We start from the raw sequence: 22675 nt of genomic DNA on the forward strand, positions 1-22675 counted from the left end.
TTCAGATGTGGTCTAGGGTTTTAGTGGTGATCACCCATGTGATACACAACTAGGATTATGATATGGGCATAAGCTTTGGTTATGTTTCACTAATAGAACATGGCTCTCACATCCAAGATTAAAGGTTGGTTTGAACAAGTAAGATTTAATACTACTCTAATATTCTCTAAGATAGACATAGCTATGGTTAGCATCTATAATCTCTTTCACTTCTAAATGTCTTGGAATAGCCTAAGGTCCTACTCAAGAGATGATGATATGATCCTCTGAATATATGGTTTGCCTATGGATTCTACCTTGGTATCTTATGTAGCTTGTTCTTCTGGAAATCTGATGAACCTGCATCTTGTGGTATGCCTCCGCCTCCTAGCTTCTTCATCTTGATCCTAGCTAATGCACATGGAAGGTCTCAAGGTTTTGGTTTCCTTCTAGCATGGTACAAGATGACCAAATGGATGAAGGGTGTGGCTCCTTTTATAGGCTTGGGCAAGCTCTAGTATCATGACACATAGGTGGGTGACTCTTGTTTTAGTTTGATGAGTAAGGTGCTTGGTTGTCATGCCCTAATCCATAGCAATCCTTTGAGCATGAGGTGGCAAAGCTTGGGATTCAAGTCATGTAGATATTTTCATCCTATGTGGCATGATCATTATCCTCTCATATGATTTATCTTTGGATAGCCAAGTGGCATTTGGTACTAAATATATTGTGGATAGTGCACCACATCATATATGATTGGATTTATGTTATAATATTGGTCAAAAAGTCAAGGTTGAGGGTTATTTCTCAATTTTGGATAGTTGGTGTTTGAATTCACCAAGGCATGATCATATGAGTTTCAAAACACTCATAGTTAGTTTTATTCAAATAGTTTGAACTATAATTCGTAATGTAAATGGATTTAGTTTTATGATATTCCATATATTTAATAAGTTATGATTGAAATAAGAATGTGTGGCTTTTATGCACTTTAAACCCTGTGGTTTACCTTATTTAGAAGTGAATTAAATTACACACAAAGGTAGTTGCTAACTTTTAAGTATTATTAAGTTAGGGTTTGATTCTTAAAGAATGTGTTGTTGTAAGGAATGCCATGTTGAGATCCTTTATAAGATCTTGTAATTGATCCTTACTTCAGGTGTTGTTTGTTGTAAATCTACTTTCATTTGATATGGCCCATAGATCAAATCATCTCTACCCAAAACAGGGTTTTAGCAAATATCACAATGAAGTTTATAGCGCTTGACTTGATGATCTACTTCAATTACAGCAAGTCAAGTGAAACTTCAGTTACTGTGGTAAGTTTTATTTAAAAGCGCGAAAATTTTCCGGATTTTCTATGCATGAATGCAATGCACACTTTGGTGTTCTCTCATTTTATTGCCTCTAAACCTGGGATATTACATATACTTGGTGTGCTTGTGGTCGCAACTGTGACCAGTTGCTTTGCTCTATTGTGCCCTAGGTCTAGTTTGCTTAAGTTGTTTTCCCTTTGTGAGATCTTTTGTGTAGATTCCTCTGATTGAAGTTCATCGCTTACCATGCAAAATGTTCTACAACGAATTGTTTAAATATTAATGTAATACGATGGAACAACAAATTATATATCCAAATAGGAAGGCAGCGACCAGTTAAACTTTCATATGAATATACATTAGGATACTAGAAACCACATAACACGTCTAAAACTCTATCTCCCAACTACGACAGATATGGTCATATCATTAATACTACATGACTCAGTAGTGGTGGACGGCTCTTCATTTCCTACCCTAACATTGAAGTACGCCGGTTGCATGGGCTCGACAAGGATCATAGTGTCACTACTCAGCATTGATTTAACATCTGTCATGGTTGGTCGATCTTCTGCATTCTCTTGTACACACAACAATGCTATGTTAATGTACCTCATCATCTTCACCAAGTTAATTTTGGGAAGCAATGTTGCATCAACGATATCAGCCCACCTTCCTTCTTCCCACAATTGCCACGCCTGTTTGCAATTTTGAGGTTGTATTATATCATCGAGTTTGTAAAAAATGTAGGGTGCATGAAAAATTAAAGAAAAAACATGTTTAAATTCTTATGTGTATGTTCATGATCTCACATATCCAAGAAGGTTGATGAAATCTCCACATTGTTTGCTTCCCGAATTCCGTATCCCGCTAAGTATCTCGAACATAATAACACCAAAGCTGAAGACGTCGGATTTAATAGAGAAGATGCCCTCTGAAGCATACTCAGGCGCCATATAGCCACTAAAATGATATATGATAAATGTCAAAATTATTTTATATACTGATTTTATAATATAAATATTTATAGTAGAAATTGCTGAAACTTACTATGTACCAACCACTCTTCTTGTGATGTTTCCTTCATTGTTATTTGAGGTGAATATTTTTGCTAGCCCAAAGTCTGAAATCTTTGGATTCATTTCGTTGTCCAAGAGAATATTGCTTGGTTTAAGATCTCGATGTATGACACGCAGACGGGAGTGCTTATGTAGGTAAAGAAGTCCATGCGATATTCCTTCAATTATTGCTATGATATTGGACCAATCTAGTAAAGCTCTTGTCTTTTCATCTGCACATTTTCAGTTATATAGTAATGTAACAGAAGAAAAAAGGATGCAAAATGATGAAGTACAAGTCGGTTGCCGAGGGAGTACACTATACTAATGGGTCTAACAGAAACAAAATGTCTGGGTCAATCCTTAGCAATTCTGATGTGCTGATAAAGAGTATGTAGATTCAGTTCAGAAATGCAAATACCAAAGATGAAGAAATCCAAGCTTTTGTTTGGCAAGTATTCATAAACCAATATTTTCTCCTCTTCCTGAGAGCAACATCCCATGAGCCTAACCAAATTACTATGCTGGAGTTTGGCTATGAGTTGGACTTCATTTTTGAACTCTGTGAAACCTTGTCCTGAATGTGAAGCAAGTCTCTTCACTGCTATATCCAATCCATCAGGAAGCTTGCCCTGGAAAAAAAAATGTTTTCAAAAGTAAGGCTCTTCCAGTTCGCACCCAAATCCTCTAGGTTGGGGCTTCGCTTCCCCTTAACAAAAAATATCAGGTAGGTTGGTCATAAGAACCTAGTCTTATTAATTGATTCAGTTGATAATAACTATAATCCATTCAATCATGTTAGCAGCCTAAAGTAGTTCCTAATAAAATATAAACATAACACAGACACACACATACACTAATTTACCTTGTAGACAGCACCAAATCCACCTTGTCCAAGTTTGTTTTCTTCTGAAAAATTATTTGTCGCCTCTAGTAGCTGTTCAAAGTCAAACACGGAGAAGTCTGAATTTTTCCCTTGCCAAACTAGTTGTTCCTCTCGTGCCGAATCCTCAAAACGCCTTGATCCTTGTAGTCTCAGCACTTTGCCTGAATATATGATTGAGGCCATGTGTAATTTCTCTTGAATGATAGTTACATTATCTTGATATAGAACTACGAGTATATTAGTTGGAGGTGGATATTGGAATCAGAAACAAATTAGCATACCTTTTCTTTGCTTCTTGAGCCGACGAGAGTATAAGAAGACGCACAGAAATGCTACTGCAGCTAGAGGAACTAGAACTATGGGAATTGCCCACAGCTTGCTCATACGCCCTGACATATATGGTAACCAAGCGTGAAAATAATGATGATAAGGCAGAAATTGCAAGCAGAAGTCAGGTTAACGGATTTACTCTTGTGTTCACTCGGAATCGGAGGTAGTGGCGACGGCGGCCCGAGAATTAGCATGGGTTGGCCTTGGTAGAACTGCGACGCATCGTATCTGAAATTACACCGTATAAAACTCATCTGCCCACCCATGCGAAGGGCCATGGTGGAGTTGACCATGCCGAGGAGGCGACGGAGGCACGCCAGACAGTCGCCGGCGGATAGGTCCGGCGTGCACTGCGCCAGGGAGTACACCTTCGGAAAGTTGGTGCCGCTGTCCACGACCCCCGTGGCGAACCGCCTCGGTGCTGCACTGGCCTTCTCCACGGTCCCCAGCAGCAGGTCGTGGATGAGGCCAGCGATGAGGGGCACGTCGCCGGTGACGTTCTTGACGTTCCATCTTTCCAAGCGCAGAACACCGTCGTCGATTTCGCCAAGGATGTCGGTGGCGTTGTAGACGATGGTGCAGTCGGCGTAGTAGAAGCCGGCCCCGTAGCACTGCACGCCAGGTGGCGTAGCGTTGGAGATAATTTCGAACTTGTTGGCGATGCAGTTGGCACTGGTGGAGTCATCGAGGATGTCACCGCGGCAGAGGGCGAGCGCGTAGACAACGTCGGGAGCCTGGCCGACGATGGCGGTGGCGAAGTGTACCGGGGATGAGGAGGTTTTGTTGGGGAGGGTGGCGGCCACGGCCTTGACGTTGTCGCAGAATACGGCGAACTGGGCGGCCGCCTGGAAGGGCGTGAGGCTGCTCAGTAGGAGCAGCAGAATGATCGCCATATGGCTAGAAGTGCTTCTTGTTCTTCTTCTCGCATTCAAGATGATAACTCGGTTACTGCCTTTATCTAGGTCTATCACCAGACCACCATCCCTCACCTGTAATTTCATTTTATCGAAACTTTTTTTTTCAGGTGATTTCTTCCCTGGTCAACATGAAACGATCAAGCATAACCAAGCATGCTTAATTTCTCGAATCATTCTTGACCTCACGTGGTCTTCGGTAAGTCGCATGCCATCTAGCTAGGGTAGAACAGTTCGGTGGATTTTCTTCGTTTTTCTTTCGAATCAAAACTAAAACGCGCTTCTATTTTGTCAGGAGCTTTGATATTTTCTTCTTTAGCAATGTTATCTGCACAAGTTTTTCCATTTGTCTTTGTAAGTATGTTCCTGGCCGTCCGATATAAGCAAGTTTTTCCAGTTTCATCTTTCAGAATGGACCAATGCTAGCATCGTCCGGTGTCGATCACTTTCCTGTGAACAACACATGTACTAGCAACAAATAATTTCCACACAACGTCTTGACTAGGGCACTGTGAATTGCAAAGACACCATTTGGCGTGACGTGGCCACGACAACTAATTATGTGTTCGTCTCTAGCGCTGGAGCTGGTGGTTCCACCATACAATCTTAATGCTAGCATTGTCCGGTGTCGATCGCTTTCCTGTGAACAACACATGTACTAGCAACAAATAATTTCCACACAACGGCTTGACTAGGGCACTGTGAATTGCAAAGAAACCATTTGGCGTGGCGTGGCCACGACAACTAATTATGTGTTCGTCTCTTGCGCCGGAGCTGGTTTCCACCATACAATCTTAATCAGTCACCATCCTGATCGACTCGTCGCATACTAGTTAATACTAGATCTTTTTTTTTCTTTTCAAATGGTCCCTTTGCAAGTATAGGTTTATTTTTGTTTACAATTAGCTCACCGATCGTGCCGCTCGGTTTTACAAGTATAGGTTTAACTAGCTAGGTGGTCGCAAGGTACGTGTTGTCTCCAACCATGTCAAGAAATTTCAGTACGTGTTATTAAATTTTGATTGTTTGTTTGGAAGACCGTATCTGAATTTCATGCTCTGCGATACTCCAGAGGTAGTTGATCTCGTATTTTAGTTTTTTAAAAAGGTTAAGTGCACTTTTAGTGATCCCTCAAATGTTACAGAAGTTTAACTTTAGTACCTCGTCTTTATTTTGGTCTAATCGTGCCCTCAAACACTTAATAAATTCTAATTATTGTCTCTAACAACAGTTTATTGATGACTGATTGGTTTCTGGACGGATTAAACCATGTAACATAAGCTCATCTAGCTTGGGGTTTGGTCATGGAATTAGAATTACGCTTGTTCGACAGCACAATCATGATCAGTATCTTGTTTATCGTAGGAACCCTAGCTCTTGTGCCAAATATCTCGCGGCGGTAGTTTCACTTCAATGGATTGTATGTGCAAACTGAACCTTGGTTAACAGTCCAACCCGAACTGCCTCCCTAGGGTGACCTGCTCGGAGAGCCTCTCATCCACATTAAACTCCCTTGCAGAGAGGAGGTGCTCCAGGTGCTAAGCAGCGCACCTGTGTGCGGCGGCACGGCCCCTCGTAAGGTGTGGAGGCCCTCGCCGACACATGGCGTTGACGCTAAGGCTCCAAATGACCAACACACCAGAGCAGTGATGCGTGCAATTAACACACGTCCGTTGGGAACCCCAAGAGGAAGGTGTGATGCAGACAGTAGCAAGTCTTCCCTCAGAAAGAAACCAAGGTTTATCGAACCAGGAGGAGCCAAGAAGCACGTTGAAGGTTGATGGCGGCGAAATGTAATGCGGCGCAACACCAGGGATTCCGGCGCCAACGTGGAACCTGCACAACACAACCAAAGTACTTTGCCCCAACGTAACAGTGAGGTTGTCAATCTCACCGGCTTGCTGTGAACAAGAGATTAACCGTATTGTGTGGAAGATGATTGTTTGCGAAGAACAGTAAAGAACAAGTATTGCAGTAGATTGTATTTCAGATGTAAAGATGGACCGGGATCCACAGTTCACTAGAGGTGTCTCTCCCATAAGATAAATAGCATGTTGGGTGAAGAAATTACAGTTGGGCAATTGACAAATAAAGAAGGCATAACAATGCACATACAAATATCATGATGAGTACTATGAGATTTAATCAGGGCATTACGACAAAGTACATAGACCGCCATCCAGCATGCATCTATGCCTAAAAAGTCCACTTTCAGGTTATCATCCGAACCCCTTCCAGTATTAAGTTGCAAGCAACAGACAATTGCATTAAGTATGGTGCGTAATGTAATCAACAACTACATCCTTGGACATAGCATCAATGTTTTATCCCTAGTGGCAACAGCACATCCACAACCTTAGAACTTTCTGTCACTGTCCCAGATTTAATGGAGGCATGAACCCACTATCGAGCATAAATACTCCCTCTTGGAGTCACAAGTATCAACTTGGCCAGAGCCTCTACTAGCAACGGAGAGCATGCAAGAACATAAACAACTCATATATGATAGATTGAAAATCAACTTGACATAGTATTCAATATCCATCGGATCCCAACAAACACAACATGTAGGATTACAAAGAAACGATCTTGATCATGATAGGCAGCTCACAAGATCGAGCATGATAGCACAATTAGGAGAAGACGATCATCTAGCTACTGCTATGGATCCATGGTCCAGGGGTGAACTACTCACACATCAATCCGGAGGCGATCATGGCGATGAAGAGACCTCCGGGAGATGATTCCCCTCTCCGGCAGGGTGCCGGAGGCGATCTCCTGAATCCCCCGAGATGGGATTGGCGGCGGCTGCGTCTCTGGAAGGTTTTCCGTATCGTGGCTCTCGGTACTGGGGGTTTCGCGACGAAGGCTATATGTAGGTGGAAGGGTAGGTCAGGGGGCGACACGAGGGCCCCACACAACAGGCCGGCGCGGCCAAGGCCCAGGCCGCGCCGCCCTAGCGTGTGGCCGCCTCGTGGCCCCACTTCGTATCTCCTCCGGTCTTCTGGAAGCTTCGTGGAAAAATAGGCCCCTGGGCGTTGATTTCGTCCAATTCCGAGAATATTTCCTTACTAGGGTTTCTGAAACCAAAAACAACAGAAAAACAGCAACTGGCTCTTCGGCATCTCGTCAATAGGTTAGTGCCGGAAAATGCATAATAACGACATATAATGTGTATAAAACATGTGAGTATCATCATAAAAGTAGCATGGAACATAAGAAATTATATATACGTTTGGGACGTATCAAGCATCCCCAAGCTTAGTTCCTACTCGCCCTCGAGTAGGTAAACGATAACAAAGATAATTTCTGAAGTGACATGCTATCATAATCTTGATCATACTATTGTAAAGCACATGAGATGAATGCAGCGATTTGAAGCAATGATGAAGATAATGAGTAAACAAATGAATCATATAACAAAGACTTTTCATGAATAATACTTTCAAGACAAGCATCAATAAGTCTTGCATAAGAGTTAAATCATAAGCAATAAATTCTTAGTAGAAAGCTTTGAAACAACACAAAGGAAGATATAAGTTTCAGCGGTTGCTTTCAACTTCAACATGTATATCTCATGGATAATTGTCAACACAAAGTAATATAACAAGTGCAATAGGTAAACATGTAAGAATCAATGCACACAGTTTACACAAGTGTTTGCTTCTAAGATAGAAAGAATAGGTAAACTGACTCAACAATAGAGTAGAAGATAGGCCCTTCGCAGAGGGAAGCATGGATTACTATTTTTGTGCTAGAGCTTTTCATTTTGAAAACATCAAGAGAGTATAAAAGTAAAATTTTGAGAGGTGTTTGTTGTTTTCAACGAATGGTAGTGGGCACTCTAACCCCCTTGCCAGACAAACCTTCAAAGAGCGGCTCCCATTTTATTTTTATTTTTGGGTGGCACTCCTTCCAACCTTTGCTTTCACAAACCATGGCTAACCGAATCCTCGGGTGCCTGCCAACAATCTCATACCATGAAGGAGTGCCCTTTTATTTTAGTTTTATTATGATGACACTCCTCCCCACCTTTGCTTTCTCAAGCCATGGCTAACCGAATCCTTCGGGTGCCGTCCAACAATCACATACCATGGAGGAGTGTCTATTTTTGTAATATTATGAAGGTTAATTAATTTGGGACTGGGAATCCCATTGCCAGCTCTTTTTTGCAAAATTATTGGATAATCGGATGAAGCCACTAGTCCATTGGTGAAAGTTGCCCAACAAGATTGAAAGATAAACATCACATACTTCCTCATGAGCTATAAAACATTGATACAAATCAGAGGTGATAAATTTTGAATTGTTTAAAGGTAGCACTCAAGCAATATACTTTGGAATGGCGGAGAAATACCATGTAGTAGGTAGGTATGGTGGACACAAATGGCATAGTGGTTGGCTCAAGGGTTTGGATGCACGAGAAGTATTTTCTCTCGGTACAAGGCTTTGGCTAGCAAGGTTGTTTGAAGCAAACACAAGTATGAAATGGTGCAGCAAGACTCACATATAAACATATTGTAAGCATTATAAGACTTTACATCGTCTCCTTGTTGTTCAAACACCTCAACCAGAAAATATCTAGACTTAGAGAGACCAATCATGCAAACCAAATTTTAACAAGCTCTATGTAGTTATTCATTAATGGGTGCAAAGTACATGATGCAAGAGCTTAAACAAGATCTATATGAGCATAATAATTGCCAAGTATCACATTATTCAAGACATTATACCAATTACCACATGCGGCATTTTCCGTTTCCAACCATATATCAATGAATGAGGTAGTTTAACTTTCGCAATGAACATTAAAGATAAAGCTAAGAACACATGTGTTCATACGAAACAGCGGAGCGTAATATCTCCAATATAAAGGATTGTGGGATCCGACTTTATTCAAACAAAACAAAAACTAAAGCAAACAGACGCTCCAAGCAAAGTACATAAGATGTGACGGAATAAAAATATAGTTTCACTAGAAGAACCTGATAATGTTGTCGATGAAGAAGGGAATGCCTTGGGCATCCCCAAGCTTAGACGCTTGAGTCTTCTTAAAATATGCAGGGATGAACGACGGGGGCATCCCCAAGCTTAGACTCTTCACTCTTCTTGATCATAGTATATCATCCTCCTCTCTTGACCCTTGAAAACTTCCTTCACACCAAACTTCAAGCAAATTCATTAGAGGGTTAGTGCATAATAAAAATCCACATGTTCAGAGGTGACACAATCATTCTTAACACTTCTGGACATTGCACAAAGCTACTGGACATTAATGGAACAAAGAAACTCATCCAACATAGCAAAAGAGGCAATGCGAAATAAAAGGCAGCTGTCAAAAACAGAACAGTCCGTAAAGACGAATTTTACAAGGGCACTAGACTTGCTCAGATGGAAAAACTCAAAACTAATGAAAGTTGCGTACATATCTGAGGATCACGCTCGTAAATTTTCAGATTTTTCTGAGTTACCTACAGAAACTTCTGCGCGAATTCGTGACAGACAGCAATGCTGTTTCTGCGCAGCAATCCAAATCTAGCATCAACTCTACCATAGAGACTTTACTTGGCACAAAAACATGATAAGGAGAGGTTGCTACAGTAGTAAACAACTTCCAAGATTCAAATATAAAACAAAGTACTGTAGTAAAAACATGGGTTGTCTCCCATAAGCGTTTTTCTTTAACGCCTTTCAGCTAGGCGCAGAAAGTGTGAATCAAGTATTATCAAGAGATGAAGCATCAACATTATTACCAGGGATGTTGGGAGTTTTATCAATTTTAGGCCTATAATAATTCTTTGGTTTAGGCACCTTAGAGACATACATGAATTTTTGCTCTTTACCCTCATAAGCTTTCTCCTTATATTTAAGAGAAGAAAAAGTTGAACCCAAGGTTCCCATAGCCTTGTCAAGTTCGCCAATCCTATTGATTTGATTATCATGGTCAACACAAGTTCCTAAGACACTAATTTTTTCATCAATTCCTCCTAGGGATTTATCAAGTTCATCAGTTTTATCAAGTAACATTTCCAATTTAGTTTCAACACTTGGAAATTTTTTCTCTATGGCTTCCAACTTTTTCATGACGTCCTCAAGAGAGATTTCAATTTTAGTTTCGTTAACAGGTGGTATTCCAACTAGACTCTCAATGATGCAACTAGCTTCTAAAGCAGGAGTACCTAGGAAATTACCCCCCGAAAGAGTATCAAGAACATACCTATTCCAACTAGATATACCAACATAAAAATTCCTAAGTAGGATAATAGTGGAGTGTTTCTTAGTGCACCTATGATGAGCATCACTAATTCTATACCAAGAATCTTTAAAACTTTCTCCACCTTGTTGTTTAAACGAACGAACTTCAACTTCAGGATTACTCATTTTAGCAGTAGTAAATAAAACAAACTAGATAAAGTAAATGCAAGTAACTAATTTTTTTGTGTTTTTGATATAGAGAGCAAGACAGTAAATAAAGTAAAGCTAGCAACTAATTTTTTTTGTGTTTTGTTTAAGTGCAGCAAACAAAGTAGCAAATAAAATAAAGCAAGACAAAAACAAAGTAAAGAGATTGGAAGTGGAGACTCCCCTTGCAGCGTGTCTTGATCTCCCCGGCAACGGCGCCAGATAATATGCTTGATGCGTGCAATTAACACACGTTTGTTGGGAACCCCAAGAGGAAGGTGTGATGCAGACAGTAGCAAGTCTTCCCTCAGAAAGAAACCAAGGTTTATCGAACCAGGAGGAGCCAAGAAGCACGTTGAAGGTTGATGGCAGTGAAATGTAATGCGGCGCAACACCAGGGATTCCGGCGCCAACATGGAACCTGCACAACACAACCAAAGTACTTTGCCCCAACGTAACAGTGAGGTTGTCAATCTCACCGGCTTGTTGTGAACAAAGGATTAACCGTATTGTGTGGAAGATGATTGTTTGCGAAGAACAGTAAAGAACAAGTATTGCAGTAGATTGTATTTCAGATGTAAAGATGGACCGGGGTCCACAGTTCACTAGAGGTGTCTCTCCCATAAGATAAATAGCATGTTGGGTGAACAAATTACAGTTGGGCAATTGACAAATAAAGAAGGCATAACAATGCACATACAAATATCATGATGAGTACTATGAGATTTAATCAGGGCATTACGACAAAGTACATAGACCGCCATCCAGCATGCATCTATGCCTAAAAAGTCCACTTTCAGGTTATCATCCGAACCCCTTCCGGTATTAAGTTGCAAGCAACAGACAATTGCATTAAGTATGGTGCGTAATGTAATCAACAACTACATCCTTGGACATAGCATCAATGTTTTATCCCTAGTGGCAACAGCACATCCACAACCTTAGAACTTTCTCACATCAGTCCTGCATTTAATGGAGGCATGAACCCACTATCGAGCATAAATACTCCCTCTTGGAGTCACAAGTATCAACTTGGCCAGAGCCTCTACTAGCAACGGAGAGCATGCAAGAACATAAACAACTCATATATGATAGATTGATAATCAACTTGACATAGTATTCAATATCCATCGGATCCCAACAAACACAACATGTAGGATTACAAAGAAACGATCTTGATCATGATAGGCAGCTCACAAGATCGAGCATGATAGCACAATTAGGAGAAGACGACCATCTAGCTACTGCTATGGACCCATGGTCCAGGGGTGAACTACTCACACATCAATCCGGAGGCGATCATGGCGATGAAGAGACCTCCGGGAGATGATTCCCCTCTCCGGCAGGGTGCCAGAGGCGATCTCCTGAATCCCCCGAGATGGGATTGGCGGCGGCTGCGTCTCTGGAAGGTTTTCCGTATCGTGGCTCTCGGTACTGGGGGGTTTCGCGACGAAGGCTATATGTAGGCGGAAGGGTAGGTCAGGGGGCGACACGAGGGCCCCACACAACAGGCCGGCGCGGCCAAGGCCCAGGCCGCGCCGCCCTAGCGTGTGGCCGCCTCGTGGCCCCACTTCGTATCTCCTCCGGTCTTCTGGAAGCTTCGTGGAAAAATAGGCCCCTGGGCGTTGATTTCGTCCAATTCCGAGAATATTTCCTTACTAGGATTTCTGAAACCGAAAACAGCAGAAAAACAACAACTGGCTCTTCGGCATCTCGTCAATAGGTTAGTGCCGGAAAATGCATAATAACGACATATAATGTGTATAAAACATGTGAGTATCATCATAAAAGTAGCATGGAACATAAGAAATTATAGATACGTTTGGGACGTATCAAGCAGCAATCGTCGTCAAAGGTGAGGCCCATAGATCAGAAGAGCCATGCTTGAACACGAAAAGCGACTGGATACCAGGATATCCACGGGACACACAACTCCACGCGTCCTCCGCTGGTACTACTGTGTTGTACCACCGTAGTGGAGAGAGAGAGAGAGAGAGAGAGAGAGAGAGAGAGAGAGAGAGAGAGAGAGAGAGAGAGAGAGGGAGGGGGAGAGAGAGAGAGAGCGAGGGAGGGAGGGAGGGAGGGAGGGAGGGGGAGGGAGGGAGGGGGAGAGGGAGAGAGGGAGGGAGAGAGGGAGAGGGAGAGGGAGAGGGAGAGAGGGAGAGAGGGAGAGGGAGAGGGGGAGGGGGAGAGGGAGAGGGAGATGAGAGAGAGAGAGAGAGAGAGAGAGAGAGAGAGAGAGCTTATTCTAACTTTAAGATATAGTCGCTGCCTCACCGTCTTCAATTGAAAAAAAAAACTAAACATGGAACAGGAACCGTCTCGCCAGCGAGGGGTTGTGGTTCACCGCACACCTCTAAGGCCCCAAGGCGCCCGGAGGCGCAGCGGACCGACAGCTTCGCCGGTGAGAGGGGCGGAACCCTAGATGGATTTTACAGCTGCCTCACAATCGCCTTTGTCCCCTATCTTGTACGTACCAGTATACCTTCTTCAAGCAGGTTTAGACCAAAATAGAGTTGAGGGGTTAAAGTTGGCCATTCACAACAACTGAGGGACCAAAATGCACGGTAACCTTTTAAAAATGTATTTTAGTTTCCTGGCCCGCCAATATCATGACCTAATGTTTGGTGGTGTGATCAAGGATAATTACAGCGGAAAGAATTTTCGGAGACTCTTGCAAAATTCAGTACATTACAAAATTAGGATCCAATGCTGCCCAGGTGTCACTTCTCAGTGTACAACACATTAAATGTAATTTCTTTGCAACGTCTAGACTAGGGCACTCATTAATTGTGAACAAATAATCTATAATGATGTGACCAGCAACTAACTATGGGTGTTTGTCTCTAGCCCCTGAGGGCAGGGCCGGCCATCCCCAGATAATGACAAAGAAGCGACCAAAGACCTTGGAAAGGAATGTTGGAAGAATTTTGTCCACGGCACGAATACAATCGCCAGATCCTCCAATTGCCACTGGCAAACAAGTGATCACACCAGGAGTTGAGTGGTGGGGCCGTGCCTGAGGGCTTCGACAGGATGGTGGTCACGATGTTGCTGGCCGCCGGTGGTCCTTGAAGTAGCCCTTGCCGTTCTGCTCCGTCTCCAGGCCCAACACCCTGCAGAGCAAGTAGGGGAATGCGGTTTTCAGAAACGATCTTGTAACGCGGCATGGATTCAGGTGATTCGGAACAAGGACGCAAGGCGCGTGCGTACCGAACCAAGCTGAAAGTGTGGATGCCCGTGGTCTCGTGCTTGACGGTGAGATGAGACAGCGCTCGTTGCCCTCGCCGTATGTGGTGATGTGCTTGTTGTGCCTCAGGTTGAGCTTCTGGATGGCAGCCACGATGGCTTCGAACGAACCCACCGTCTTTTCTCATCGACTCGGTACTGAATGCAACCCAGCAGCAATCAGCAAAGTAACACGTTAAGATGAACAAAACGCCTCAAGGCTCAAGCAATTCAAGAATCTTGATGTTACCTGTAGTTTGTGTGAGCACCAGCACCACTCAAGTCTACTGGGATGGGCTTGAGGTCGACTCCAGGTCTCCAGCAATCTCAGCTGAAGAAAGTGGGAGGATAACATTCAGTCACAAGGATATGATGACAATAAGATCATATGGATATGGCTATTTCAGACCATCTTCCAGATTGATTGATATTGATACCTCAAGAATGTAGCAAGCAACCCACATGTCACCAGCAGAAACGCCAACACTTCTGCGTCAAAGAAAAAAATGCCAGCACTTGGGCCATCTTGGAACTCTCACTGAAAAGTGGTCATAATTTTTTTGCGATTGTCAAAAAGACAGCATTTTACCAAGATACAAAGAATAGTAATTTATCTCACCTGTCCTAGGATGATCTCGCGGTTGGTGCCACTGTTGTTGCCCGCAAAGAGGCAGCAATACTAAGGACCCTACACAACACAGTTGAGATCAGTAGGGTTGATTATATACTTAATGCCAAAAACCAATCGATAAAACGTATAAATGAGTACCTGAGAACCAGCGAACCCACCAATGGGCTAGCCGAGAGGCCGGTTGATACCCGTCTCTAGGAGGGTGCGCCCCTGCTCAACGCCACAGTGGAAGAATATCCATGAGAAGGTAGCAGATGCCTGCTCATCGCCGGAACACATTGTGATAAATCTTTGAAGCTGAGACAATGAAAAGTTGCTGGAATCCTTCTCAGCCTGGATTGGTTTCCTCCACTATCTCACATATTGTTCAGTTAGCTAGTTTGGATTGGAAGCGCGTAAGGAACTTGGACGAAAATTCTCCATCCAGGTAGTAAATCTGACCCATAACACTCTCTACATATAGCTCCTGCGGGCATGAAAGAGCTATATATGCATCTGGTTGAACCGCTGGCAAGTTTGGTAGTTTGGTGCACATTTTTGTTGTGTGATGTAAATGCATGAGGTTTTGATGTCCATGTGCAGTTAGCATGAGCCAATAAAAGTGTAATTTTATGTGCCTTAAAGCATGCCTATCTTGCCTTTATCATGAGATTCTCCATTGTTTCCAGCTCCAGGCAGATCACGAGTTTCTTGTCTCTCTAAAAGTTGCAGTCTGGCCTAAATAGTGGGGAAACAAAGGAGTCCAAACATTTGTAAACTGTAACACGAAAGAGAGTTGTTCCAACGTGTAAAATGTGTGGCAGTCATTCACTAACCGTGTTTCAAAAAAATTGCTTCGCTGGCAGAAAATGTAGAATGATCTATTTTCTTTGAAATCTGATCGAGTACTTATGAAGGTATCAGGGAGCAAACGTGCATACATGTAACTTTGTGATCAGATGCATACTTATGAAGGTATACTGATGGGCTTTGTTCCAGAGTGGGATAATAGCTTTCACAGTTTTTACTCTAATAACAGCAACAAAAAACAAACATTGAACCACCAAACATCAGGAAAGATGCAAAGTTTCACAGCAAAAATATTATCAGATTAACTCACTGCACCACTTGAAATACATAGTTCAAGAAGACCTAACAAAAGGAGATCCCCAATAAGTTCTTGACGATTTGCTAGATAATTCACAAAGCAGACGAGCATCTAATAAGGTAATGTAAGGTTACTTGGCTTCCTTTATTACAAAGAAATGTCTAAGAACTGTTGCTCTCCTTAATCCACACTAAGAACATGTACTATAACCATGTTGATAAAACAAATGGAAAAAAGGACAAGCAACCAGCTCCTCCAGATATCCATCGTTATTGTTTAGATGACCATATTGTCACCCTGGGTGCGCATCAGGAAGATGGATCCAGCAAACAAACCAGCAGCCTTTAGCACCTTCTGCAAATGAAAAAACAATAACAAGGTTAGTAAGATGAAGATGTTGTCTAAACAACAATGGTACTAAATCACTATAAACCATAAGTAGTTGATCCAAAATTCTTTGAACCAATCACAATACTGCCAAGATAATAATTAGCAATAACTTCAAGTCCTTTTGCACCCCAGAAGAAATAAGGATTCATATTTTGTGACCAAGAAGAGTAGATGGGACATAATCTTTACTATTAAATTGCAATAGGTGACTGGCTGGTGTCACAAACGGGCCAAACAGTTTATCACCACCGGCCTATTTTAAATTCCCATAGAGGCCCAGTTTGCACCAGTACAAAGCCCTATTATCTGAGTAGGTTTCTATCACATCCGTTTCTATCTGCTAAAAAAAGCACGTCCGTTTATGTAACTTGAATCTGGACAAGTCTATTTGCTTTCCGTTTATTTCGATGGTACACAGCTTGTCCCTTCAGCCTAGTGCACATCCGTTTCTGTAACAATCTGGACAAGTTTATTTGCTTTCCGTTCATTTCGATGGTACACAGCGTGTCCCTTCAGCCTACTTTTTCTTATCCAAGTAGCATTGAGTCTGGCCGGTCGGACATCCTACATACGAAACGAAAGTCATAATTCAAGGCAACCCATATAGAAACCGATGAAACTAGATCCTATCCGGACTGGAAGTTGTTTATATATAACTCACGTCCAACAAGCCGAACGAGTGATCGACCCTTCATAACAAAAACAATTTTGCTTGAACACGAGACGTGTACTCCGTACCTCAACTTCCATGATCGCTTCCTCGTCACAGTCCAATGAAGAGTCATGCAGTAGCAAGCCTATCAATCCATCGCTATATGTTGCCTAGGTACATCGATTGATCCATAAAAAAGGCCCGCTCTCCCAAGCTTCCCAGATCGCCGCCCCCTGGACTCCCTGTCGTTGCCTCGTTGGTCGAGCTTCCTGGGACCAGCGGCCAGACATGAGCGATCCACAACCGACAGCTCATCGCGGTTTGCCGCCGCCACTCGGTATTGTCCTGCCGTTCCGCCAAGAGGTTTGATGTTGCCATCGTTGCTCCGTAGTGTGGCGTAACCAGAAGCCAGCTGAGGACAGTGATGGCGCAGCGAGGATGTAGGCAAGGGCTGGAATTGTAGGGCTCTTCCAAGTTCCGACATGATATTGCCATATTGATTGGCACCGTCACACCGAGACGGCCGACCATCATCTCTGGGTCACTGGATGATGCAGGGAAAGGGCTGGAGCCATGGCCACGATTTCTCCATCTTGGTTGGAACTTGGAACTAGCGTATGGAGCCGGCAGACTATGCTTTATGGATGCTTTTGATGATCCAGTTTACAGCGCATCTATCTTAGTTGTACGATCAATCCATCCTCCTGCCCGAGGCCACGAAAATCCCTCGGATATAACCAGATGGAGCTTTAAGAAGGCCGAGCTCAAGGGCCCAGTCTCAGGCTATCATCCGAAATTTTATTAGGTTTCAGAAATTTTGGTCAAACGTGTTTTTTCTCTTGGGTTGGGGTTCAGGGATGGCCCCAACAGGAATTCACGAAGAGCAACGTCGTGCCGCTTTCTCTGAGGAAGAAAGCTCTGATGGTTGGCCACAAATTTAGATGGCCAAATTATTTTTGCTGGTGCTAGGAACATCAATCCGGCGAGATATCTCTGTCCCTAGGAACCTGATGCTTACGTGTGCTTACGGGCGAGGTGAAACACAAGCAGGAGATCGAGAAAATAATAACATGCAGAAAATGTTGCGCTTGTCTGGAGCATCAAGGCGGTTGGTATTCTACGAGTTGGTACAATTGTTTATGAAAATGTTGCTTACAATAGCTACTATGCTACCGAATCTTCAATTTGCATGTGTATTAAAAAATAGCCATTATACTACTCCCAGTAGTACTGATTTAACATGAAATTTATAAAAAATAATCGACACTTATTTTTGGATTGGAGGAGTACTATAGATTTAAAACAAATGTCTAGGCAATCCTCTATTTCTGTATTTTTGTACTGTTAATTATTGTTTTCTCATATCGTTCTAGCTTTTCACGATTTTCTTCCGCGTTTAACAAAATACATGTACTATATCAGTATATAAAAACAAGAGAAAAAATACCCAACGTCTAAAAATAAGTCTCTCACTTAGAAATAGAAGTGAGACACCTATTTTTAGACAGATGGAGTAATAGTCGTGGCAACGCACGAGCATTCAGCTAGTAAATATATAAAGGTTCAATTGCCACACCTAATTTACATTTCAGAGTCGGTATCCACCATGGCAGAAATTTAATGTCAAGCATAACTCAAGTTAGGAGGATTGACCAGCAAAAAAAGATTCACTGTCACGCATAAATTTGGTAGCTCTCAGGTATAAATTTAAAAGATACACAGGATCACTTCCATGCATAATTTAACCAACTCTCTTCAGAAGGCAAGTAAGCAATTCATCAGCGGAGGAACCAAGGTTGTCGACCTAGATTGACTGACCAATCCTATCAATTCTTGAACTATCCTATGACGAGTCATGGTACTGGGGCTCTAGAATGATCAGACGAATTGCGAAACCACCCAGTTTTATTCAGCATCACGGTTCTGGCAACGCTTGGGAGTAACGCACATCAGGAAACAGAGTTGAACACAATGGAACATAGAGGTGGATATATCGACCAGGAGCTGTAGAAATAACGCCACAATGGAACATAGACGTGGATATATCGACCAGGAGCTGCAGAAATAACGCCACAGCCGTAGCTGTGCACGACCTAGCAGGTCAGTAGATGTATTAAATTACTAGTAACAACGCCACAGAACACTATCTGCAACCAGGGGCACACACACAGTAATCACCTTACAGAAAGCCAGGTACTAGAAATTCTACATCGATAGCAAGCGCCACGCCCTAATTGTACCACCATCTCTCAAAGCAGCAGCTTGACAACAAGCTGGCCGGAAGCACAACCTAACGCAACAATCAAAAGAGCGGTGACCAACCTAGCTATGCAAACCAAAATTTATTCTGCATCCGTAACAGCTCGCGAAATACTAGGATCCTAGCAGGCAACCATACAGCAGCACCGCCGGAAGAACATGGTACCGTAAATTAATCAAGTAGGCGACGCATAAATAGCTAGATCGATGGGGGCATAAAACTGAGAGGAGAGGGGGAAAGAGAGATGCTGACATAGTTGAGCGCCCAGTTCTCCTCGTTGTGGTACTGCGAGTCCCAGAAGGCCTTGATCTTGTCCAGCGCCGCCGCCATGTCCTCCGCTCTCTCTGATTCTCCGGCGAGTTCTAGCAGCTAGGGTTTGTCTTCGCGTGGCTGCGGCTGGATGGATACGCGTTGAGCTTTTGATGCGCAGCCCTTATATGGGTCTACTGGGCTTTTCATTTCAGGCCCGCGTGCACTCGTATTTGGGCCGAAAGAAGAGCAAAAGAAATGGCAAAAAAGAAATCCGACTCCGCTGGGGATCGAACCCAGAATCTCTGGTTTCGTAGACCAGCGCCTTATCCATTGGGCCACGGAGTCACTTGATGACACAGATCAATTTAGAAGTAATGTATACGTTAAACGTGTTAATGCATCATATCGTAAGTAAGATCCGTGAGTGCTGCAGAAATCGCCACGTCTCCCGCTTGGATAAATCAGGCAGAGGCCACACTGCCCACACATCATCTCTACCACTTCTCCTGGGAAGGGAACCTTGCACGTCGCCAAGCAGAGAACCATTAGTAGGTACCAGAGCATAGGAAAGGATCCATCGCGACGTACTCGACAACAGCTACCTAGCGGAGGCAATGGCGTCACTCCTGTCGCCGAACACCGTCGGCGCGACCACGGCGAGGCCGAACACCAGCATCAGGAGAGGCCGTGTCACCGCCATGGCCACCAAGGGCCCCAAGCCCAGCTCCGGCACAAAAAGGTCATCGGTAAGCTCCTAGCGCCCGCCTTTACTTTCCACACGTGTCCAAGAACGCGCGGGCGGCCGGCCGGCGATACTGAGCGACGCGCGTCTGTGGCGCATGCAGGGCACGGTGACGGTGTTCCCGGTGTCGGTGGGGAGGCCGGCGGGCCCGCCGCGGCCGGGCACGACCAAGGGGTCGGCGCCGGTGAAGCTGCTGACGAACGTGCAGAAGCTGCGGCTGCTGACCAAGGCGGAGAAAGCCGGCCTGCTGTCGGCGGCGGAGCGCGCGGGGCTGTCGCTGTCGGCGGTGGAGCGGCTCGGGCTGCTCTCCAAGGCGGAGGAGCTCGGGGTGCTGTCGGCCGCCACCGACCCAGGCACCCCCGGCGCGCTGCAGGGCCTCGCGCTGCTGCTGCTCGCCGCCGGCCCCGCCGTCGTCTTCCTCGTCCCCGAGCAGTACCCCTGGGAGGTCGCGCTCCAGGCCGTCGCCGCGCTCGTCTGCGTCGCCGGGGGGTCCGCCGCGTTCGCCGCATCCAATTTCGTGTCCAGGCTCCAGGGCTCCTCCGGCTGATCGGTCTCCGCTCTGCTTATGCGGTTTTGGCGCGTTTCCAGCATCAGTAATCAGTAATGTTGCCTAGAGTTAATCTACTTGTGTAAAGATGGGTTGATATATAGTACGATGCAACCACTTCCAATTGGTTTTCGCTGATGTACAATGTGCTAGAAGTTGAAGGATTCACACTTGCTCAAAATAATGAAGGATTCAGAGGTGCTTAGAATCATGAAGGATTCGGACCTGCTTAAAAGTTAAAATCATGAATGATTCAGATGATTCTTCGGACGGCCAGACCGTTAATATGCAAAACTTTTTGGGCTGTGGCTGTGGGAGACGATTATTTTTTGCCATTTTCAGAGGGATGCCCGAAATATGTTAAAGTTTCAGTTCATGTTTTTGGATGGGGTTTAGATCATTTGGGGCAAATAATAATTCATGTATGAGGTTCCGCTGTGATCCCTTGTGGTCGTGGTGAAAATTATCGATGTTAAGCTCAGACAACAAAAGTCCAAACAACAAGTTGTTTTCAATATAGTAAATGTTTATTTTGTACGTTCTAGCTTTTTGGCCAATTTTATCTAATTATGAGACCTTGGTCGGCTAGCTAAATCGTTGATATGAGAACACTTGAGTACAAAACCACAAACCAACAAACTCTTTATTAAACAAAATAACAATTTTGCATTTCTTTTACTAATTCCATGATGTGTAAGTCAACTTACTGAGAAATAACATTTCCTAAGCAATATGATCATATCAAATCAGATTTTTCTTAATAGAAACTAGGTTTGTTTGCCTAATTATCAAACCTATAGTGTTCAGCCAATCTTATACATGGTTGTCGCAGCTTGTACTTTAAAATTGAGATTGTGAGATTTGTCACGCCTCGAGGCCAAGCCTAGACAAGACAGCTGCCGCACGCCTATAAACCGAGAGGCTTATACGCGTGCAAGGCTCAAAAAAGGCAAGCTTAAACCAGCACAGTGAATTACGAGAAGCTCAAATATATCATTTTACAAGTTTATTTACAATTACAGAAGAAAAATTACAACTAGATTCTCTAAGTCATTTCCCACCCGCTGGTTTAGCCTAACCTTTCAAAGACAAGGTCTTCCACTAACAACGTCTGCGTCTAAAAAACATGGGGGAGTTGGATGAGTACGATAAATCATATTTGGCGCACCGATTATAAACAAACATATAATTTGTAAAATAGATATGCTTTTCTGAAAACGGGTTATTAAATAGTTAATTAGTTTAAAGACACGGTGTCACACATGAAAGTAACCTTCCCGACCCGGAAGTCATGGGGTGAAATTTCACATGTTTACACTATGCACAGGCGGTACCGATAGCCTCGACCAGCACCACATAGGTGCTAGAAGAGCAGAGCCATTTATTCCACATTTCCACTAGAACCCGGACACGTAGACATACTGATGTTGATCCTTCCTACGGATCCATCTCGACACTTCCCAAAACAGGGTCGTTCCCAATGTAGAACTCAGAGAACTTTGACTGGTACAATATATTTACCCTTCGTAGCACCAAGTTTTCTCTTATAAAAACAATTATTTTCTCAGTTGATCACTTTCCAGTGATACTATTTCTAATGCCAGGCTCGTGTATGTGGCTCCAGCGGATCTGGATCCGTCACCGTATACCAACACCAGCACATTAGTTCACGAATATTTCAGCAGAATGATCGTTTTCTCTACCAAATGTTGTATCACACATTTTAACAGCAAAACTTCTACAAAATTATATGAGAGAGAGTATAAAGCAGCTTCCCTCGGGTATACCCGTAGCTATGGAATAATATTAGCTCGATCAACTCGACTTTTCTCGTAATATGATAAGATGCATCTATATATATACGCCAGCTCGGCCTTCTGTGAAGGTTACGCCACCCTCTGTTATGGTTGATTGGCGGTCTTCCGGCACCGTTGACTCTTCTGGTCGAATGGCGACCCTTCTATTTCCTCCTGGCCAGCGATACGAAAGGAAGGCAGTGCC

At 43.6% G+C, this 22675-nt stretch overlaps 3 protein-coding genes, 1 long non-coding RNA gene and 1 other non-coding gene across 5 annotated transcripts; 1 reads left to right on the forward strand and 4 right to left on the reverse strand.

Annotated features, from left to right (window-relative positions):
• Positions 1-1631: 1631 nt before the first annotated feature.
• LOC127299133 (cysteine-rich receptor-like protein kinase 4) lies at positions 1632-4558 on the reverse strand. The gene is made up of 7 exons (XM_051329048.2): positions 3709-4558; positions 3521-3628; positions 3219-3400; positions 2775-2985; positions 2346-2586; positions 2108-2258; positions 1632-1993 (listed from the first exon to the last, which is right to left on the reverse strand). The coding sequence occupies exons 1-7, from the start codon at positions 4460-4462 to the stop codon at positions 1691-1693; spliced, it is 1950 nt and encodes a 649-aa protein (XP_051185008.1). The 5' UTR covers positions 4463-4558; the 3' UTR covers positions 1632-1690.
• Positions 4559-13531: 8973 nt separating this feature from the next.
• Positions 13532-14368, reverse strand: LOC127304618 (uncharacterized). The gene is made up of 2 exons (XR_007853458.2): positions 14099-14368; positions 13532-14001 (listed from the first exon to the last, which is right to left on the reverse strand). It is a non-coding gene; the product is annotated as an uncharacterized lncRNA (long non-coding RNA).
• A 1458-nt stretch (positions 14369-15826) lies between these two features.
• LOC127299135 (mitochondrial import receptor subunit TOM5 homolog) lies at positions 15827-19550 on the reverse strand. The gene is made up of 2 exons (XM_051329049.2): positions 19386-19550; positions 15827-16185 (listed from the first exon to the last, which is right to left on the reverse strand). Exons 1-2 carry the CDS (start codon positions 19461-19463, stop codon positions 16108-16110), a joined length of 156 nt encoding a protein of 51 aa, XP_051185009.1. The 5' UTR covers positions 19464-19550; the 3' UTR covers positions 15827-16107.
• A 107-nt stretch (positions 19551-19657) lies between these two features.
• Positions 19658-19730, reverse strand: TRNAR-ACG (transfer RNA arginine (anticodon ACG)). Its single transcript has one exon. It is a non-coding gene; the product is annotated as a tRNA-Arg (tRNA).
• A 140-nt stretch (positions 19731-19870) lies between these two features.
• Positions 19871-20741, forward strand: LOC127299136 (uncharacterized). The gene is made up of 2 exons (XM_051329050.2): positions 19871-20131; positions 20231-20741. Exons 1-2 carry the CDS (start codon positions 20000-20002, stop codon positions 20672-20674), a joined length of 576 nt encoding a protein of 191 aa, XP_051185010.1. The 5' UTR covers positions 19871-19999; the 3' UTR covers positions 20675-20741.
• The last annotated feature ends 1934 nt before the right edge of the window (positions 20742-22675 follow it).

The sequence above is a fragment of the Lolium perenne genome, chromosome 5 (assembly GCF_019359855.2).
Source record: "Lolium perenne isolate Kyuss_39 chromosome 5, Kyuss_2.0, whole genome shotgun sequence".
Taxonomy (NCBI): domain Eukaryota; kingdom Viridiplantae; phylum Streptophyta; class Magnoliopsida; order Poales; family Poaceae; genus Lolium; species Lolium perenne.

Excerpts from the sequence above, each read along its gene's own strand:
- LOC127299136 (XM_051329050.2), top strand. The coding sequence starts at position 20,000 with ATGGCGTCACTCCTGTCGCCGAACACCGTCGGCGCGACCACGGCGAGG. Across the intron at positions 20,132-20,230 it reads CCGGCACAAAAAGGTCATCG|GGCACGGTGACGGTGTTCCC; the intron begins GTAAGCTCCTAG and ends TGGCGCATGCAG.
- LOC127299133 (XM_051329048.2), bottom strand. The coding sequence starts at position 4,462 with ATGGCGATCATTCTGCTGCTCCTACTGAGCAGCCTCACGCCCTTCCAG. Across the intron at positions 2,986-3,218 it reads GATTTGGTGCTGTCTACAAG|GGCAAGCTTCCTGATGGATT; the intron begins GTAAATTAGTGT and ends TTTTTTTTCCAG. Across the intron at positions 2,259-2,345 it reads AGAAGAGTGGTTGGTACATA|TGGCTATATGGCGCCTGAGT; the intron begins GTAAGTTTCAGC and ends ATATCATTTTAG.
- LOC127299135 (XM_051329049.2), bottom strand. The coding sequence starts at position 19,463 with ATGGCGGCGGCGCTGGACAAGATCAAGGCCTTCTGGGACTCGCAGTAC. Across the intron at positions 16,186-19,385 it reads AGAACTGGGCGCTCAACTAT|AAGGTGCTAAAGGCTGCTGG; the intron begins GTCAGCATCTCT and ends TTTCATTTGCAG.